At 43.6% G+C, this 21981-nt stretch overlaps 1 protein-coding gene across 2 annotated transcripts in view; it reads right to left on the reverse strand.

The window, feature by feature from the left end:
• The window catches only part of runx3 (RUNX family transcription factor 3), a 49755-nt gene extending 28510 nt beyond the window's left edge, over positions 1–21245 (reverse strand). The window contains exons 1-3 of one of the 2 annotated variants that reach the window (XM_030391770.1): positions 21125–21245; positions 20662–20772; positions 711–952 (exon numbers count right to left, since the gene is read on the reverse strand). In XM_030391770.1, coding sequence (XP_030247630.1) covers positions 711–952; positions 20662–20719 — 300 coding nt within the window. In that variant the 5' untranslated portion in view covers positions 20720–20772; positions 21125–21245. The remainder of the gene's footprint in view (positions 1–710; positions 953–20661; positions 20773–21124) is intronic. The other variant, XM_030391769.1, reaches the window with a different exon arrangement.
• Between the last annotated feature and the right edge of the window lie 736 nt (positions 21246–21981).

The following is a 21981-nucleotide window of genomic DNA, read 5'->3' on the forward strand; positions in this document are numbered from 1 at the left end:
AAGCCGGCGGTCACTCTGGGTCACCAAACCAAAATGTACACACTGCTGCGCGTAAAACCGCATCCGGATCCCATAATAATGAGCAGGAATATGTCCACAATTTCAGCACCATGTCAACAATAAATCAACATGTAAACTGAAGAGCTGCGAGATTTCATTAAGTAGAAGAGCCACCAGTTAGATGTAAACTACTGACATTTTAAAATAACATATATTCAGCTATTACCAACGATGTCACTGTTATTAAGCCACGATGCAAAGCTTTCTACTGACACAAGCCACACATATTTTAAAAGAATTAAAAACGTTTATAATACAGACGAGTACGATAATAAAAACTTGGGTTCACATCTCTTTGTTCAGACTCCTTTTAATTTCCGAACTCTTATCTTTAATCATTTCTGGCCCAATGTAGGATGTTTTTATTTTTGGTTCCGTTTTAAAGCCAATAAAAGCACAGCCCATCTATACTTATAATAATTTAATATCCTGCAAAAAGTGAATCACGCAGAAACGGAAAAGCACAACATTTAGGACTCGCTCATATTTCTAAATAAATGTAATTAAATTGCCCCGTTAAAGTCCTTTTGCTCGCTCTTAAATGAGTTTTTAAAGTCGTTTCTCATGCATTCCCCGCAGTTATAAAAACCACAGTGTGCGTCATTAAAATAAAACTTTAATAAATGATAATTAGAAGTCATGGGTCTTGCCTTGAAAGCCACGGGGAGCGTCTTGTTGCACCTCCAGTGAGACGGCAGGACGGAGCAGAGGAAGTTGGGACTGTCGGTCCGAACCAGCTCGCCGGCGTGGTCCGCCAGGACGTCCACCACGTTCCTGGTGTCCGGTCTCGTCCTGAGGGGCCCCGGGGTGGCCATGGCCCCGTTGCTGTCTCCAATCTTGCTGCAGGGGAAGGACGTGGAGGGCGGCGTGAACCGTCTGTTGGTGGGCGGCTCTACGGGAATATGCATCACAACAGCTTGGGTCAGTGCCACCTGACTGGGTCGTGTCAGAAAAGTGGGACTCTTTGGGAGAAAAACTGTTTGATTTCAGTCTCTCTTTTTTTTTTTTTCCTCCAGACGCGGATGGTCTCAGGAGTCCACCGTGTGAGCGCAGAGGATGGAGGCGAGTGCGCGCTACGTGTGAGTGAAAAACAAAAAGTCCTCGCTACCTTAATAGAGACAATACAGTCTGATCGCTGTGCTAGATCATCTGCACAGGACGTGTCAGCCTGAGGAACATCAGGGTTTCTTTGTTTTTTACTAGCTTCAGCAAAAACGCACAGCGTCTCGCACTGTGCTGAGCTTGTGTTATATCGGCGCTCTTATCTGTCGCACTCTTGATGGACAGTTTCACCCGACTGCCCGCGATATATCAACACCACAGACTATCTGAGCTCTCACCCTGTAATCTCAAATCAATGAATGGATCCCCTAAATAATCTATCGCCGATGTGTGACAGTCTGTTGGCAGGAATCAGGTAATCCAGCCGTGATGCACAAAGTTAGACAATCCAGCTGAATGACTTTTTTTCGGATTTAAACTTTGTAAAAATAAAAATAAAAACAAAGTCGACTCGAGAGCCAAACTCTTCGGATCTCACCAGACTCCGCTGAAAAAAGGCGCAGAACTAAATGTATCTGAAGTCAAACTGAAGCTGAGACACATCAGTCCTTTTTTTTTCTTGCGTAAAAGTTCTTCCAACTTTTTTTTTTTTTTTTTATCCTCGTTGGACCTCCCCAACCAAAGAAGAAGAACAACAACGACGCTCTGGTGTGAAATGAAGCGCCCCGTCGCTCCCGTGGAGTTTCCTTTAAAGTTATCCTTGTAGCGCAGGAGGCACAGGGCGCGAGAAGGAGCCGCGAGGCTGAGAGGAGTGCAGAGTGCCGCGATATTATTTTACCCGAGTCATTTTAGTGTTTAGTGGTTGGGAGTGTGGAGATGATTTCCACCAATGAATCTGCTGGGTTGGGCTTTCACCAGACCAATCACGCTCTGCGCTGCTCCGTCTTCAGCCCGCTGCGCTGTTGTTACACACGAGCTGAATTATTGATACATATCTGTGCTCCTCTGCCTGCGCCTGTTATTAAACGGCACATAGACACACGTTAACACGATGCAGGGAGGCAGTAAGAATTTATTTTTTTTTGTGTGTGTGAAGAAAGGACACGTGGTTTGTACAGAATTGCGTGAAAAATTAATTATTTGGAGATATATTGATTCTAAATGACAGCCAGGGACTTAAAGCACAGTTTAAATTAGATAAAGAATCTCTAAATGTCTTTGATATTTAAATGGAGGGAATTAACAATAATTCACAAGAGCTCATTTTGAATTATTAGTCTTACCGGGAGACAGTTTAATTGATGAAATAGCGGATGAGGTGTAAAAAGTGCACCTTTATCTCGTCAGAGCATCTCCAGCGACCTATTTCTGCTGCAGTTGTTAATTCATCTAAGAAAGGATTTATAACGCAAAGACGTGTGGCTTTTACTCTCAGGTGCTCATCACCAAAAGCTATTATGTCTGGCTGCTTCACACCTTCTCCCTCCGGTATATAACATTTTCATAAAGTGAAATTATGGGTGTAGGACAGATCCGTATCATTTTAATTGGCTGAGCTGAATTTATTGGAGAATTAAAGCAAACACATCAAACGACACAGCAGAGTAATCTCTCCCTCTCTCTTTCTCTCTGTGTGTGTGTGTGTGTGTTTGTGTGTGCCAGAGGCTGAATTCATTAGAAACCTGAAATGTGGAGGGTAACATCAAGTGACGGCGGCACACCCTGCGGAGCCCGCCGCCATGCTGCTTTCTGACACTAGTTGGCGCATTTGCCTTTTCAATCGGCGCCAGCTCAGCAGGTCTGAGGCAGACATTTCACATCTGCAGAGAAAAAGGAAACTTTTATCTGTGCTGGCAGACAGTCGGAAAAGATGCATTAATTTTCCATCAGTTTAACGAATTCTCTGGATGAGCTGTTTTAGTCGTTAAAGAAGCGCTAGTGATTTTTTTTATTTATTTATTTTTTTAACTCTATATTTGAATTTTGTGGTTGAATCGCAATTATCTCAAAAAAAAATTCAGAAATTAAACAATTATAAAAACACTGACGTTTATTCGTTTTAATAACCGCACATTGACGTCGTGTGATGGGCCAGAGTTTACGCATCCGTCTCAAAATATAACATTTAGTTAATCCACGTGTTTATTGATTTATATCTTTTAATTTACACTCACGAGCAAATTCTCCCCTTAGATTATTGTTTACAGGTTCAGCTTGGTGGATTTAGTGAGCACTGACGAGGTTGATTATTGATCAGGATATAAACATTAAAGATTTTGCGACGCGTCTGTTGCAGAAATTAATTTAGAAATTCCCTGCAGCCTCGAATAAAAAAAAATTGAAATAAAAAAATCTCTCACAAAAGATGATAAAATAGCCCGGCCAATGATTTTAATTCAAACGGGAAATTGAAAGTAAAATTGGTTCTGAACAAGCCATCTGGATTTTTTTTTTCCCCCCTTGCAGCGCGTTTTTCAAACGCATCCAATCAGCCGATGATTCATTTTAATAATAACACGTTTTATTTTCCTTTGCGCGCGCGCCTCTGTGTGCGTGCGTGTGGCGGTTTTTTTTTAAAACTTGTTTACTTGCGTGAGAATAAATTAGGTGCAGTTAAGTGACGCAAGGAGTCATCGGAGTGGCTTCAGATTTTCCTTTAATTACCACCAAAGCCACAGTCAGAGAGAGAGAGAGAGACGGAGACAGACAGAGAGAGAGAGGGAGGACTGTAGGAGATAAAGATCAAAAGTTACAAACAGAAAAGCGGATCATTCATAATTACAGAAATAACAAGAAATTGGGATTTTTAGATCTTAATTTTTATGATTGCTGTTTATGTGGGATGAGCCCTGGCCACAGACCTCACACCATGCAGCATGCATACACGCTGTCGTTTATCTATAGCACACACCTGTATATCTGACGGATCTGTTGCAAGAAGGCGCTGCATAATATTATCTCTCAACATCAAATCAGCATGAAACATTTTCCATGTCTGTGTTCTTATTCTAAAAAAAAATAAAAAATTTTTTAGAGCTCCGGTTTTTCAGGTCACAGAGGTGTTCACCTATCAGCTTGTGTAACACTCTGGCACTCCTTGTTTGTGGTTGCTTGTTATATTGGTGATCTAGGGTAGTAGTTCAACGGGGTGCGGTGTGTCAAGAGGTTTACCAACAAATTAAAAAAATATCACACCTTTTTTTACTTTAGAATTTACGCCAGTTAGAGAAAACAAGAATATTTCATTTTGAGGACAAAGCCGCTTTCATACCCGGCATCCTCTGAAGCCCTTCCTTCACAAGAGTCCTAGGGAAATACCTTAATGTCTGTCGCTTAGTGTGTTTCATTTTAGGTGTTTTCTTTTCATTCAAAATGTCCGGGAACCCCATGTTAAAGACTCTTTTGTTACTGCAACAGAATCGCCTCCAATCAGATCGCCTATCATGCAGCCTCTATTTTTGAGCCCGGCTCGACTGGGACAGTGACAATGCCGGTGATATTTTAGTCATCCTCCTGCCCTAGTTCATTATTAATACGTGACCACACACCCCAGCTGTACCCTACTCAGAAGTAATGTGCGCTCCGGGCGCCTGTCACATTTAGACCTCTGCGTTTCAACATGCAGTTTCTACAGTTTCAGCCGCAGCAGGCATCAAGGACAGAGCCCGCCGTGCCCCTGAACGATTTTTAATGATCCGGGTGGGTTGAGTCTGAAATCAAGACACAAGTCGCGGAGGACATGCGAAACCCCCGCACCCACCTCAAATAGGCCTCAGAATATATGATTCTTACCATCGGAGGATTAAAAGCAATAGATCCTAAGAAATCACATCATTGTTTACTGATGGCTGCTCTGAGGGAGGTCGCCTTCATCACTGGGTCACAATTAACGCTCGCAGCAAAGAAATGAGTTTCCTGTGGTATCAGAAAATGGTTTGTTGGCTACGAAGAACAGTCAAATAGTGCGAAATGAGACCTCAAGTTTTAAGTACCCTGGAGTCCCTACAGAGTCTCACCTCCTCTCTTCAACCAACATTACTTTAGTTTTTATGTGTGAATGAGTCAGATTGTAAAGGCTAATATGAGTATGAGCCCCATTAGCAGAGGAACCCAGGGAAGCCTTTGGGGTCTGTAAACTTATATCTGACTCTAAATGCCACCCACACAGCCTTCAGTGCCACTTTAAAGTCACTTTGAAGACGGGGGCACTCTCAGATACGTGGAGATCCCTTTAAAGTTTTTCATTGTTTTGTCCTGAATATGATCTATTAGCCTGTGTAAACTCCCGGGCTATTTTCAGACATGCACACATAAGCCTCTGGATGGGTAGCTATTCATTTGGAAAAGGGGGCTATGGGGGCAATTAGAAATAGTTTGAGGTTCAGCGATGACATAAGACAAAGATTTCTATCTTTAGAGGAGCCGTGGCGGTCACACATTTCTGTACATTCACAAATTACAGGGCGAGCTTTGGCCCTCAACCCACCGAATGCATTCCTTCCGAAAAGTGTCTGCTCGAATTTCAGCCGGGGGTTTCTGCTCCGTGGAAATATGAGTGTTCTGAATGGACGACTTCTATGAAATGGAGTTTTATTCCTCTCGGATTAAATTAGCTCTACTTTGGGGCTCAGGGTATTTTTTTGTATGAATGATGAATTCTGCGGTGGCTGTGGAACGCCAAGCTTGTTTACCCTTCCCTTCTTTTTTTCCCTCTTTTTTAGCTCGCTATGAAATGGACTTTTTCTGCTTGATATGACAAGAGTGTCTGTGATTAGACTTCCAAGCATGATGTAAGCCACCAAAGCCATTTGTGCCAGGCCCCTCAAAGCCAAATCATATTCTAGCGTTGGAGTGTTTATATACACAAGTATATGGAGAAACTTTTAAACAACAGTGAGTGGGTACAGACTGTTTGGGTTTTGGGCTCGCACTTCTCTGATGGCTGATTCTCTCTTCAAATTTTGATTACATAATATGTCAGCACATCACAATTGGTGGTCATTTTTGTCCAGTTTGATGTTCAGACAAGAAAATAGGAAACACATTGAACAATTTTGATCATATAAATTTGTATGTTGTTTTTTCCCCACCAGGGCTGTCTGTGTTAGTTTTAATGATCACTGGAATGTGCTTGTGTATTCAGACTTTGTTTTAGTTAAAGAAAAAAACAACTTTATTTTTACTTTAATTTCTATAGTTTTCTTCTATAATTTTCCCCCTCGTAGCACTTTATACATCCAGTAACTCATGAGAGTGTCAGCCCCTAATTCCAGATCCTTGAAGGCGTTTAGAGTATATATTATCTTAAAAATGATGAAGAGGATGGTGACATCGCCAAAACCGAGCAGCTAATTACTATGCAAGCGTGATGAGTTGAGACGCGGCAGTCACCAGAGGAGACAATGAGCACATTCATCTCATGCATCTTTAATATTCTTACATTTTATAAAAGGTGCAGAGCGGAGCCAAGGGCTTATAAAAGCCCTCGGAATCAATTGAGCAGCGTAATGGCTGTTGGGGGACGACTCCAACTATGTTTTTATTTCTGTCTGCTAAATGTAAATGGACTTCTTAAAGACTACATTCATTTTCAAACATACCAGGCATGTATTTGTATCCGACACTTCATTTCATATTGAATAAATGATGGGATGAGTTTGGTAGTGGTGCCACTTTGATGTTCTGCAATTCTCTAGAGCAGTGGCGGAAAGTAATGAAATACATTTACACACATAGGACAGTTTTGAAGTTCTTTTACTTTACCTGAGTATTTTAATTGGCATTTTATGCATTTGTATACTTCTATTTCAGTGCATTTCCCAAGGAAACATTGTACTTTTTACTCCACTACATTTATTTGATGGCTAAAGTTACCTGTCGCTTTTCAGTTTGAAAAAAAAAATAATAATAATGTAAGTCTATTAAGTATAACATTGTATTAAGGGATAACCAGTGGTGTCCAAACATGTTGCTTTGTGAACATGTATGACTTCAGATATCAATGATTTGTCCTACTAAAGGCACATTTCCCTGTGAACTTTGCAGATGGTCCAATTTAAATAACTGTTTGATAACGTACACAAATATGTGTCGCAGTATTAATTTTTCTTCAGATTTATCTTGTGACCCTGGGAGGGGAGGAAGGAACCAACATCAGGTTGGGAACCACATGACTGAAATATGTTCTATATGAAGTTGTCTAGACCAGCTTCACTTGACAGTCAACAGCAAAATGCTCCTTCCACACCAATGCGTCACTCCTAACAATCTAATATTAAAACCTTTCTGCACAGGGACCATTTTTAGTCCTTATGGTACATTAAAGCGACACTATGTAATTTTTGAAAGAAAAATATAGAGTCTTTGTCTTACTAATGAAAAGTTGATCTCACCATCAATCAATAGCACCATTTGTCTGTACATTACACTCAGTTTAACTACTACAGCTGTACTTGGTCCTGGTATGACCAGTAGCCTGTGGTGGTTAATGTGAGCTAATGTTGGCTAACTCTACATAGAGATTGCTTTGTAGCTGACATTCATTTGCTGACTTTATGACTTTCTTCTATTTGTGCTATTGTAACATCACATTTTACCCTTTACTATTATACTTTATACTTTGTACTATATACTTTGGCGATTGAGACTTGCACTTTTACACTTTTACTAGTAGGACCTTAAATGTACAGTATGTCATTTCAGCCACTAGGGGTCTCTCAATCAAAAAAGTTTACAAAAGTTGTAAGTAGCAAGGGATCATGAGAATTGTTGTCTTTATTTTTAAGCAACCACTAGCGATGGTCAAATTCTGTCTATGTTACTCATACAGAATTGTTCACGGCCGAGTTAATGTTTTAGTCTTATTCACGCTAACTTAACCATCCGCACTCTCTGACTCTCTCCCGGAAATTAAAAGTGGCAGGAGACCAAATGAAACACGTCAGTATCTAGAGTGAACTTAGGGATAATGTATGTGACAAAATATTTTACTAATGTCTAGTCATTTTTAGACATTTTAATGCAGAACTGTTATATCTTTAAAATTAAGGAGTTTTCTTCGTAATGGAGATGTGTTACTTTTACTTAAAGATGATAAAGATAAACTACTTCTTCCACCATCGTTCTAGAGGGGGCTTAGTTTGTGTGTGCATATCTGATTGTACATCACCCTTCTTTAATGCAACGAAAACAGGACTATATTAGAACTACTCCTCTATTCACAATAACTGAAAAAAATCACAAAAGGCCCAGTGAGACGCTCTGATGAGTTCACTGTGATCGGAGTTCGGGGTTAAACGTGGTCAGGCCCCCAGTTCCTGTCCTTTCAGTGGCAGTTCAATGGCACACACCACACCCGAGTCAGGCAGGGGGGAACTCGCCGTAAACCCCGGTGTCACGGTCGCTCCGCCCTCACATCATCCGTCGGGTACACTCACCCAACGATGACAGTCAGCAGCCTGTGATGTGGTTCCAATGCCTGTTTATTCTTTGGAAACCCACTAAAAGTAGCATTGGATGGTAAGCTCACCAGAAGGCCCCAGTGCTATTATAGGAGCAGTTTGGGTTGAGTTTTGATCTGGTGGGTTTGTAAATAGGGCCCTGCCTTGCTGCGGGGCACCACTTTTGGGCTATATTGTTTAGTGTGACCTGAAGTAAGCTTTTTGATATTCATGGTGATTTGTAACCTGGAACAAAATGTAAAGTCCAAAAATTGATATGACTGGTGGAATTTAGGTTTGTGTACTTCACGAGGACGTCAGTGCCTGTTTTTCATAATATCGATGATGACAGACAGAGGCCTGAGAAAAGTACCCCGCTCGACTTTTCGTCATTTCACTGAAGGACAGATTGTGTTTTTTCCAGGGTCTTTATTTACCCCTGGAAGTCAGCATAACTTTTAAAATCTAAATGAGTCCCATAAATACGTCAACTCCCCCATTTTTTTCAGTTGTGGTTTTTAGTGTGAGCTATAATCATTTCTCATCTTTCTTTGTCTCCGTGTCTGTCTGTCTATTTGTGTGTAACGACACACACACACACACACACACACACAAATCCACATACACACACAGTCGGACTGTGTTTCTCCTTTTCTAGCGAGAGCTTCTGATGCAAGGACGGCAATCTGTAATCTGTAGTAATTGCATGTTGCAGAAAAACATTTTTCCGCTGTGGTAATCGCTGCAATATGTGCAGTTGCGTTGCCAAAGTGACAGCACCCCCACCCCCTACAGACACACACACACACACACACACCCGCACACATACACGCACGAGTATCCTGACTCACTCTGACTTTGCCAAATGTGTCTAGCTAAACTTTTTGGAGGCTGCTCCTCAGTGTGGCTGAGAGACAAAGACATACAGACAAGCAGCTCTTGTCCTGCGACAAACTCGCACATACACCTGTGCTGCTGTCGTGCTGCATTCACCTTCTGCAAAAGATTTACGGTTCCTGCCAGTGACGGTTTAACTGCCATACAGCCCCGGTGCCAGAGCCCATGCCAGAGCCCAGCTGCCACACACAGATGAGGAGACAAAACTTTCACAGGAGCCACATCAAATCACTCTCCCTGCTCCTTTTTAACAGCTATCACACCGTGCAAGCTGGTGATGAAATCCCCCCCAGGTTCACTACAGTACCAATCCCCCAATTACTACTTTGTCTATTACTATGTCTTCCCGAATTGAGTCATTTGTCAGAGTTCCTCCTGATTAGTGGAAGTTGAAGCCACATTAAATGTAGGGAGTGCAGCGACGGTCTGTGGCTGAACCATCGATGCATATTTATCAAACCATTGTCTACCGCTGACACAAGCGTCTACCCTAACCTGTTAGACTGCGGCGCAAGTTTATGAGGTCATCGCCACCGTGAGACTGAGGGTTAGATATGGTGTGTGTTCAAGAGGATATCACGTTTTACTTGCTCTTCTCACCGCCTCAGCCTGAACCCCCCCCCCCCCCCCCCCTCCCTCTCTACCCCTCCCTCTCTCCCCCTCACTGCAGCTCAGCAGCGCTGCACATTTATGATATAATTATCCACTGCGTCATCACCCCTTTGCCCGACAGAGCCCCAAAATATGTCAACCCAGTCGGGCTTTCTTACGCTGCACGTCAAAGTGTAACCACACACACCTACTGTAGTATAAGGACAAGTAATACTCAGAGACATTTATAGATACACAGCGCAGACACCAAGATTGCAACCAGACTGTGTGTGCAAACCTTTTCCTCTCTGGGCTGCTACTCTGACTGCTGAAGCCATCCAACCTCCCAGCAGTTGAACTTCCCTGTGTCTCTAATGGAGTCTCTCTGTCAGATCAAACAGCTCCTACTGACGAGGAGAGGAGCCAGATCGCAGCGCTGGAAGCCGTTCAGTCTGACAGCCCGAACACGTTTGACTGGCAACGCAGCCTGCGTCTACCCTTCCATCGCTAGAGATCCCACACAAATATAGTAGCGCCACCAGAGAGGGGAAGAGTGGGTGAGGAGCGGGGAGGGGGCCTGTCGGCTCAGAAAATAAGTTGTGAGGCGTCCCCCTCACACAAAGGCAAAGCTCCATAGCTCAGTCTTTTCTCAAAATGAAATCGCATGTGAGTCAAATATTAGGAAGTGCGCATGGCTTCCAGCAACCACCAAGCCATTATAACAGAGCCTGTAAACCACATTTTCACCAGCAGACAATGCCCCTTTGTGCTTGTTGTGTGGCTGTCCCTTCTCGAAAGAGGAGCCATGCACATTTAAAAAACTGTGGAGATTAGAGTGAAGATGCGAAGAAAAATGATGAAGATTAAGTGTCAGTTCTGGATCTCGGGTTAATTAGTGGCAGTCATGTCAGGATGGGCGAGCAGGACAGTCTGCCCTCATTTAGCCCCTTGGCGCGGGGGACCTTTGATGTGGTTGCACATGGAATGCTGTTGTTCATTCCTCTCTGCAACAAAAGCCACATGTTTTTATTTTTGAGACTAGGTCCCTGGTACTTGGAGCTGTGAAGGAGCACGGTGAGGTATGTAGTGTATGAAATGAATGGCATGAATGCCAACCAGCAAAACACAAGTCAGACAGGACCCTGCCAACCAGGCAGGCACTGGGCCAAACGGATTGTTTTCCATTGTGTATTCACATTCAAATGGTTTTAAGAAGACAAACTCAATAATCCGTGCTGTCTGTGCATGTCTTACACAACTCACACACATTCAAGCACAGCCTCTTGTGAACACCCACAAACACACACCATGTACAAGTCTCCAACTTTTCAACCATTGTCATCAGTGTTTGTCCCTTTTTCAACTCCTTTCATCGCTGTTAAGGGACTCTTTCAAAAGGGGTCATTCCAGGTTCTGTCACACTCATTCAAGTGCAAATGGACTTCAAAGAGCCCCCAAAAATTGAATTTACATTTATTTCCCTCTTCAGAGGGGTTCAGCCTCCCAAGCACCATTTGACTCACCGCAGAATCCAACCAGATTCGAGCAGGAACCCGGCGCTGGTTTCCTGACAAGTGTCCGTGCCACTTTCCTCTGCAGACGTGAGACAACTCTTGGAAAGTACTCGGCTGGCCCTTACGGCTTTTCATCATAAGGAAACAAGGGTGTGGTGACTCTCAGCCTGCAAGCCAAGGAGCTCAGGAGAGCACTCAGACACATAATATTGTCACTCTTCATAAATCCAATCTTTTGCACAGTAAGTGATTATTGTCAATCATTCTAATTGATTTCAAAATAAAGTCAAAAGAAAATAATCTCCAAATGTCACCAGTCTTTCTACAGCCACTTCACAGAGTCCCTTGTGTTGCATGCAACTCTGTGTCTGTGATGTCCTTGGGCTGCATTCCCAGTTCTAGATTAAGCAAACCTAATTGGAGGCTAAAACGTATTTTCAATGGAATCCCTCCATTCAAATCATTGCTTTAGTCAAACACTTTGCTTAATTGGAGTCCAGGAAACCAACCACTGGGGAAACCCGTGTGTCCGAAGTGACTGAATGTTTCCTCTCATCATCCCCACTGCTAATCAGTTGTGGCGTTGCCCATGTACAGTTAGCACCCTGGCCACGTGGAGCTAGCATAGTAAGGCAGGACTTTCCCCTCTTTGACTCAGAGCCTCAGGCGTCCACTGAGGCTTTGCTGTAACTGCACACTAATCCCCTGATTGCTGTGTTTAGGCGCGGCACGTCGCTGCTCCACGTCAAGGCGGCCACGACTAACGACGGGCTAATGACACAACGATGACAAGGAGCGTTTGTAAACCCAATCAGTAGCCTGGAGCCTGGTGATTAGGTTAATCAAACTCTATACTGACTGAATGACTGGCTCGCCGTCTGCCTCTTATGTCATCGCACTGATTAAAGGGGGAAAGTTGTGTTCGAGTCCGTCAGGCCCTGCTAACACAAGCGTCTTTCTGCCAGGTTGGCAGTGATAGCACAGCTAGCTGTCATGCTAACACGTAGAAAACTGAGAGGGACCGAACAATAAGTTGAAAACCAACTTATTGTTTTGGCTGCTGGACTAAGGTGAATAAGTTGAAAACCAACTTATTGTTTGTGTTATTCTGGTCATTTTATTGCTATTTAGTTCATGATCCCCTTTTTGCCAAAACTGCAAACAATTATATTATTCTGTAAAACGTCACTTCCAGTTGCAGAAGTCTATCTCTTTGATGCAACATGAAATGGTTGAAGATTTTCTAGGTTATGCGGACTGTAAACTCAACAAGATTGTATCTCACAGGGAATGCTCACTGGATAGGTACTCTGAGTAACCACAGTACACAGTAGTCGGTTAAATATTTTTTTAAGGCACGACACACAAATTGGCACTTTATAAAATCAAGAAAGCCATCACTGATGTTTTTCAGTTAAGTCCTCTGCTGTTTAGTCATCGTGTGGGTAATTCTGCTGGACTAAGGCATCAGGAGACCATATGTTAGTCCTGACCAGCTATTACGGTGAGGTCAGACAGCATTTAGAGTGGGGAAAACGTCACGGACATCATGCTGACATGCACTGCTCCTCTCTGACTCAGCACGGGGTAAAAAAACTCAGGTGGTGGACTGTGTGTGTGTGTGTGTGTGTGTGTGCGCATGTAGCCTATATGTTTCGGTTTATGTGTTCACACCATAAAGTTCCCTGTTTGTTTGCGCTCGTGACGGTGGTGTCTGCGACCGTGAGAAGATCATGCGTAGCAGACGGAGTGACCTCACAGCAGACAGACTATGGAGAAGAGATGGAGGGGCCACTTCTGCTGCACAGCTGAGGGGGAATCCCAGGCATGGTGTTTCCTACTGAGCCAATACAGAAGTGAGCAGCTGTAGAGAAAGTACAAGCGCACTAAAGTTTACTTCAGGGCAAAACCTGCTGCGATACAGGGCTAACAGACTGCTCTGTAAATTCTGCCAGAATTTTGATTATGTAGAGTGGTCCGGAACAAGCAAACTCAAGTAATGAATTTTTAATTGATAAAAGAAATTGACTTAAAGGGGCAGTTCACCCCAAAATCAAAAATACATATTTTTTCCCCCGACTTGTCGTGTTATTCATCCATCTAGACTGTTTTGATGTGAGCTGCTGAGTTTTGGAGATATTGGCCACAGGGATGTCTGCCTTTTCTTGAATATGGTGGAGCGACATGGCAACTCTGCTTGTGGCTGTCAAAGCACTGAACAACACATTCGAAAAACTTGACAGCAGTGTTTCTAGATCTCCCTCTAGAAATCGTGACCCAGTTGCTCCAGATAATCCACAGACCTTGTTGTGAGCAGTTTCACGTCGGAGCTCTTTTCTTTCTACCGAACTACACGTCCCTCACCGTCACGATTATGAGCCTGTCTTACGTGAGCAGATACGCTTCCCTCTGTCCCCACAGATACAGTTGGCAGGTGTAGTTCAAAGAAAAAATAGTTTGAGCACGAAACTGCTCACAACGAGAGCTGCGGATTATCTCGAGTAGCTGGGTCATGATATTTTGGAAAGAGTCATTGCTGTTGAGCTTTTCAAATATAGTTTTTTGGCACTTAAACCACCACAAGTCAATTGCCATCTCGTTCCATTATATTGACGAGAAGGAAGACTACGGCCAATATAAACTCAGCAGTGCTTGGTACAAAATTCGAAATTTGAGCAAATATTTGTTTTTATGGGGGGTTATGTGTCAGATGTTTCTTTGCCAGGCGCAGTGACTTCTCATAGTCTAGTTGTCATTTTGTGGTCACCAGGCTACCAGCCATTTTTACACTTGAGTAACTAAACAAACAGAATGTGTTAATTAGTGAGTTTTAGTGGAGTGGGTAGGCAGATGTGTTACTATTGGACAGAGCCAGCTGTCTTCCAGTCTTTATGCAAAGCTAAGCTAACTGGCTGCTGTTTCATACTGAACTGACACGAGAGGGGTATCAATCCCTTCATCTAAATCTCAACAAGAAAGCAAGTACGCTTATTTCACACAATGTCAAACTCTTCCCTCACTCATCTCATAGTAGAAATACAAATGATGAGACTAAATGCTGAAATTTACATCCCCCCTCTGCAGTTCTAAATTGAAAAAGCACATTTCGGTGACCCATTACTGATGCAGTGAGCACAGCCAGTTATTCGTACTCCCCAATGAACAGGCAAAGAGAGAACTGAAATCCCATTTTTGAAAGGCTGTCTCCACAAAAAAATCAATTCCCTGCGGTCAAAGTTATGTTTGAGGGGAGGGAAGAAGCAGCCCAAAAACATGTTTTATTGCAGCAACGACAATTAACTGTATGTAAACAAGTTGAGAGAAAAAAAAAAGAAATCTGGGAAAATGGAGAATCTGAAAACATTTCATTGCCTGCAGCCTCTCACATCCTATCATTATCTGCATTTTTCCTCCACCGTAATTAAGTTTTTTCTTTATTGCTTATGGGAAGAGGGATAGGCTATAAGGATGTTTTGAGCATGATTAAAGTTGCACATAATGACGCGAAGATTCAGTCTGGAGGACGGATTTTTTTTTTTTTTTTAGTCTGCGAAAAACATTCCTTTAAAATCCTTTGATGGTGACAGAATGAGTTCCTCTGCGCCTCAGATCTTTGCTAAACTTTCACACATGATAAAATAAAAGCCTCTGCTCCTCCTGTGTTCCATCTAATGTAAAAAAAAAAAAAAAAGAAAAAAGAAAAAAAGTTGATCTCTGCTGATATGTTTCTGAACATGTGGGATCTCCATAAGTTTTGAGTCATTTTATGTGCTGCCGACCAGACCCATGCCTGCCCATTAAAGTAATTTGTGGGTTAGAATGCAACTGTAATGTTAAAAACAAAAGTGCACAGCAATCGACGTTGTGCTTAGTCACAGACAGGTTTTTTTTTGGTTTTTTTTGGCTTTTCCTGCTTCTCGGTGCAGCAGAAAGGATGTTGTTGACAACATCTGTTAAACGATACAGGGAGGGGTCTAAACAATAAGTCTTCTTCATCTGAGTCAAGCTCAGGTCACAGCTCTCTAATTGTAGCCAGTTACTGAAAACATACTCAACCTGCAGCGTTTTATTTCAGGTTTTACTTTTGAATTGTTTATCCTATTTCCAGCTTGACTGAAAATTGCAAGCAAATTCCATACACCGACGTAATTGCTGCATAAATTTAGGTTAATAATACATAAATTAGCTTACAATAATACTGGTGGGTTTTTTTTTTCTTTCTACTGTCCCAGCCCTACCATGTAATAAGCTGTGGTTTAGGGCGTAGGTTTAAAACAAAATTAACAAACAGAAAATTGCGAGAAAGGCTTTTCCTTAATTTAGTCGTGCGCCGTGCGGGATGGATGAGATCACGAAGCGCCTAATAACAGTGATGTGGACATAATCATTTTAACTTAAGGGTTTATATGAAATATTATCAGCTCATAAGCGGAGCAAATTAACCATAAAGAAGTGAGTCAGAGGAACTGAGGAGCCTCATCCGGTATGGGCATGGCTTCTTAAAAAAGTCAAGCTAAAGAATTTTTATGTTGTGATCATTTCCACCTCGTTATCCAATTACGCAAGCGTGTTTCAAAAGTCTGCATATTTTCCCTGCCGGCATGTCGTTTGTTCCTGTTTCGATTGCTTTTTTTAAAGAGGCTGGTCTAGACATTATGAATTCCTCTTACATCACTCACATCATATCTGGACATTTGTGGCCTTTCAATTTAATTATTTTCAACTGCAGCTCTTTAATTATTCTGAAAGACTGGAGCGCACATTCGCTCCTTTTTCTGTTCCGCCTGACCTCAGCGAGTGTGGTCTGCATTCATCTCCCTGAGGTCGCCGCTCTCGCAGCTGCCATGCGCCATCACATCGCAGAGTTTTACATGCAGACCAACTTCTGGATGAACTGAGTTTTGAAGGACACCAAGCTGAGGGTTCTTTTTCTGCCAGATCTGATTCGCCCCCCTCTCTCACTGGATGCTGCCTCAGAGTCGACACACCTTCAGTTTAGAGCTACAGGACTGTTTGTTGAAAGAAGCTGCTCAACCCTTTCCTCCCCCTCCGTCAGAGAAACCTTTACAGCTTAAATCCATATTATCAGATCGGCTGAAAAGAATCTGGCCTCTGTGGTTGCTCGCCGACCACCAGAAAATTGTATTTACTACTACACTTAGCACGACTTTAACCTTGACCAACGCGACGCCGAGCTTTGGGGGTTTGAGCCAGAAATGCACGTACAGGGGCGGAGGCAGGTTTGGGATTAGTCGACCACATAATCAGCACAGCCCTCTGCATACCCTACCTGGAAGCCATCTTACTGGCAACCCCTGAAAGTGTTCCCCATAAAGCCGTGTTGACAGACGGTGAAAACGGCGAGACGGACCAAAAAGTAAATAAGTACCTCCAAAAAACATTTACAGCCCTAATCAAGTCCAGAGCGCTCCCTCTATCCAATATGCCTTCAGAGTTTTATAAATAGATATTATACTATGCTAAATTGGAGACAGGATTTCACCGCTCCGTGGCTGTCATGAGTTTTCTATTATTTGCTTTCACTTTAGAAGATTGAAACTCTTAATATCTGGTTACAGATTTCAGCCCAGTCCTCATGTTTTGGCGTCACTCAGGGGCCTCACGCTCAGCAGGATTTTGAACGGGCTCCAATCAAGCATGTTAATTTAAGAGGGGAGAAAAAAACTCTTCGCCATACGACTTTGTTATTAATAAATCCACCAGAGGCCGGCCATGTGTTCCATCAAATTTATGGCCTTTTGCTTTTTTGAGCTACCGTCCTGCGCCTTTTTTTTTTTTTTTCTTTTTATTTGTCAGTGGTTCTTAGCTTGAAAATTAGAGTTTTATCTCGTGTGAATGACTCCTTTTGATGCGTTCTGTGTCACGCTGAGTCTTTCAGGCTTCTCACTCCTCAAAACTTGTAGAACAAACCAGACCACCTCCCAGAATCCTCCAAAATAACCTTGCTACAAGTGTGGTGAGGCATGGCGCGTTTCTCACACACAAGCCCTCACTTCCATTCATGCAGCGCAATAAGCCAAACATATAAAACCATTCCCACCCTAATAAACCGGGGCCTTTTTCTCTGCCACAAAGGGAGCTGGCTCCCAAGAGCGTAACACTCTAAAAAAACGGACCCCTGTATAAAACAGCCAGCCGGGAACACAGTGGCCCTGCGAAGTGGAGGAAAATGCGGTGACAGAAAGTGAGCCAAGGATATGAGCCACCACACAGGCCCAATCACAGCTGCTATAAACCAGGTACCCCACCTGATGCATGCGCTGCCAATGTGTCCGGATCGGAAAACTCTGTAAAGTTTATACAACTCTGCTTCACAGGGGGAAAGTCCGGTGCTTTTTTTGGAGCTTACTGCTTTAAAAAAAAAAAAAGAAAAGAAAAGCGCAAAAGTGTCTCAGAAATGCAGCTTTCTGATTAAATAGTGTTGCTGCTGTGTGAGGGTTAGCAGGTGTAGCCTCATTGTGGTTATTATCAGTGAACTGCAGCAGCCCTGTGAGTCTGCATCAGATTAACACCCTGCTGACGCAAAGCTCTCCATCTCTTTTTCTTTCTCTCTCTCTCTGAGCACACTAACTGTCAGGTTAGTAGCTTTTCCGTGCGCTTGATGCAGAGTCGGACACCATGAGAACGACAGCTGCCCTGTCTGTCTGTCTGTCTGTCTGTCTGTCTGTCTGTTTGCTCTCGTTGTGACTCGGTGTGTGTGTGTCATATGTTTTACGTGTGTGTGTGCGCGTTTGTGTGTGTGTGTGTGTGTGTGAGCTTCAGCAGAGGACTGAGGTTTCTGAGGTGAGGCGTCCGCTCGCTTCTCACGCGATGCGCATCTGATGTTGCACATCACATGCTTACATGTATTCTCTGTCTGCAGTGAGAGATATGCTCAAATGTTAGCGAGTGAACACCTACAGCACAGGCTGTTAGTGTTTGTATTGTGCTCATATTTGTGATAGTGCCCTGTTTCTTTTGAATCACATTTTTAACACAAATTGAAGGTAAGGACTCTACAGTTAATAGAAATATCACATAACATAACTTAACAATAAGATCACATTGCGCTTTCTTGACAAAACAGCATTATAATGAAGTGCTACAGATGCCCTGGCCTATATATCTTGCCCCCCAGATATGATAAAAAAAACATGTTTGTTTAGTGCAGACCCCATCAAATCATGACTTTTTTCTAATGACAATGAAAATTATGATGCTGAAATTATCATATTGCAGTTTAAACATCAGGCAAAATAATTGTAATATGATTTTTACCATATTGTGCAGCTTTACCAAAGGCCAAAATTACTTGATTTAAATGAGAAATTTACAAATCGGTTTTAGAATTTCAGGAACTTTCACAAGTGCGTTTTCACTTTGCGCAATTTTTTCAAATGAATTAGTGTCTCCTGCCCTATGGATAGATGAATCCAGTATTTCCATGAGCTTCATGTCACACCGTATTAAATTGAGCGCTCTGGGAGCCAGACATTTAACAGTCTCCTTGATTCTCTGTAACCGTTCCTCTTAATTTCAGTTTGATTTGAGTCTAAAAAAGAGAACTTGCCAAATTGCTTTGCCTGTGTAATGCAAGTTGTTAAACTAACCGCTGGGGTATTTTGCTTACATGAGGTAGTCCCAATTTGAAATGCTTTCAGATTGAACCGGAGGATTTAATGACTCTTGGCCTTTGTTCTCTCGCAGTTCGGTTTCAGCCTCCTGACAGAATGAATTGTAAAAGGATATTGCATGTTCAGTAATGATTTCCAATGGATGATTACAGCTTTAATCGTTTGTCTCTCGTTCCCCCCTTTGACCCACTGTCTCACATCCCTGCTTCGGTAGGGTTCAGAATCCAAATCGGACGCCAGAGCGCACGTTACGTTAGAGGCTGAACAGACTCAAAAGCCCGATGAATGGCAAGCGTGAACCTGAAGTTGGCGACACTCTCCTCTGTGAACGGTGAGGAGATAAAGGGATTCAGATCCAGCGGTTATAGAGAATAGAAGGATGGGGGGGTGGGGGGGGGGGGGGTGAGTCTTGTCAGGAGGAAGCTATAAATGCCTTGGTGTCTGTAGAAGCTGTGAGAACACTGAAACATCATCTCCTGTCACTGCGGTTCCGCTGACGATATCAGAGGATTGTTCTCATGTGAGACACAGATGTAGTGAGTGTGTTTTTGACTGTCTAGCTGTATGAGTGTGTGTGTGTGAGGCTCCAGAGATTTTAAGATATACTCTGCAAACAATTAGGAGCTGCTAGTGCTTCTCCTCTGGCTGTCTCTAATTAACACAGCAACGAGGCCTTAATTGGGACAGAGATTTTGTTTTGTGCTGCTGCCTTTTCGGTGGCCATCTCAGTGGTTAAGTGACTAACGGTGGGAACAACTGAGTTCCCTGGCCGCCTACTTAAGTCTACTTGATGTTTATCATTACTTAGAGGAGTACACTCAGATAGAATTCCAGTTAAAATCAGGTAAAAGTTTCCTTTTTGTTTGTGGGCAAAAGCCGCCTCGTTGGAATCACCATGCCAACAAATGGCCTCTCCTTTTGAGCCTGTTGTGTGGCGTCGCCAACTATAGTGCACTCACCTCACCACACAGACCAAAAGTACCTCCTGGAAGTAAAGCAGAGTGAGAGACACTAATATGTTTTGTTTTGTTTTGTTTTTTCTTTTTTCTCTTTGCTCTCTTTTGTATTGCTGTGTTCCGGTAAAGGGCCCAGTCACATGGAGCCTGTGAGCTCGTATTCTCGCAGTGAGAGCGCCGACTTTCACTTGATAATGAATGTCTGTGGTGAGAATCCCATTATGGCCCTACTCCATCAAGCCTACAGAAAACACAGGAGCGGCGAGGAGAAGGCATTTAAGGGCCATATCAGTCAACTAGATGAGGGCTATACCGCGCGAATCAGATCGTTCTTTGTGAGTGATTGAGTGAGTGTGTGTGTGTGTGTGTGTGTGTGTGTGTGTGTGGACAGAGAGATAAATGCATTCACACACAACAAGAAGACATTTGAGGAAAAAAAAAAAAAGGAAACAGGTAGTGAAGCTGCATATTCAAGATAACTGGAGAGAGGGATGGATGGAGGTGGGAGGGAGGGGGTGGAAGAGGGAGGAGGGGGGGGGGGGGGGCAGAGGGGAGGATCAGCACTCACCTCTGAGTAGACTGCTGCTGTAGCTGGAGAAGGAGTCAAAGATGCTGTTGGATGCCATGTCAGGGAAGTCAGAGCGGTGAGGAGCCGTCGATGCAGTCGATCTCCACCGACCTTTGGAAGGGGAGGAAAAGGGAAGATTGAAACGCTGAAGTGAAGTGCGAGAAAGGGAGAAGAGAGAGGATGAAACTCCTGGAGCTCAGAGCCCCATTTGCAACCAAGAATCTAGGGTTTGTGACTACCGCAGGAATCCCAAGCCACAAGCCTGCAGAGAGAGCAGCGGCAGCATGTGTTAGCAGCAGCACCAGGAGACGTCTGAGAGAGAACAGGGTCAGAAGGAGAAAGAAAAGAAAAAGACAAGGCAGTTGAGAGAGAGAGAGAGAGACAGAGAGAGAGAGAGAGAGAGAGGGAGAAGCGGCTTTACACAGAGGCAACAGCAGTGTCTTCAGGTGTGAAGTGGACTCACCAAGGCTGGAGATGAGAGGGGGGCCTTTGGCTGGTGGAAGCAGGCAGGCGAGGAGGGCTGGGTTTGTGGTCCTCTATCACGCTGGGGGGGGGGGGCTAAAGGTCTGAGGTTAGCCAGCTAGTCTGATAGCGTGGTCTGTCTTTCTCTCCCACGATGACGGTGGCCTGACTGGAGCGTCAGTGCTAGTAACAGGCTAAAAGCCACAGTGTATCTGCATCCTCCTCGCCATCCTCCACACAGAGAGACACACACACTCCTCTCCGTGAGTGGTGGAGCCCACGTCACATGTCACGTGAGGTCACCGGGCCTTTCCCTCCCCTCCCCTCCCTCCCCTCCCTCCCTCCCTTCTCCTGCTATCGTCTTTGCTTTTTCTCTGGTTTCTTGCGCTTCGGGGCTTGTACTTTCCATGCTTCTCATTCTCTGACTCGCTGTCTTCACTCTTGCTTTTCATTGGTCGTTCAAGTTTTGGAAACATTTTATTTTCTTTTGAGTTCAAACTAGGCGGCAGCCTGCACCACTGTGGCTCACTGAGGTTTGCAGAGGGCGCTGGAGCCAGTGCAGAAGAGCTGGAGAGGCATTAAAAAGTATTAACGCAAACAAGAGAAGAGAAGAGACAGGAGTGTGTGCGAGTAAGAAAATGAGAGGTAACTGTGGCTGCAGCCGCTGCTAGGAGACAGGAAAGTGTCAGTCTGACTACTGAACAACAGTGAGCGTGTTGTTCTTGAATGTCTATGTATGTCTTGTGCTAGTTTTATGTTTGTCTGACTCACAGCACATCTGTGTTTGTAAGAACCGGTGGTTTTGGGCCTGCAAAACCTCCACCCTCACTTACCACTTGATAGTATCATAATCTTAGT

This window comes from Sparus aurata, chromosome 16 (assembly GCF_900880675.1).
Source record: "Sparus aurata chromosome 16, fSpaAur1.1, whole genome shotgun sequence".
Classification (NCBI taxonomy): domain Eukaryota; kingdom Metazoa; phylum Chordata; class Actinopteri; order Spariformes; family Sparidae; genus Sparus; species Sparus aurata.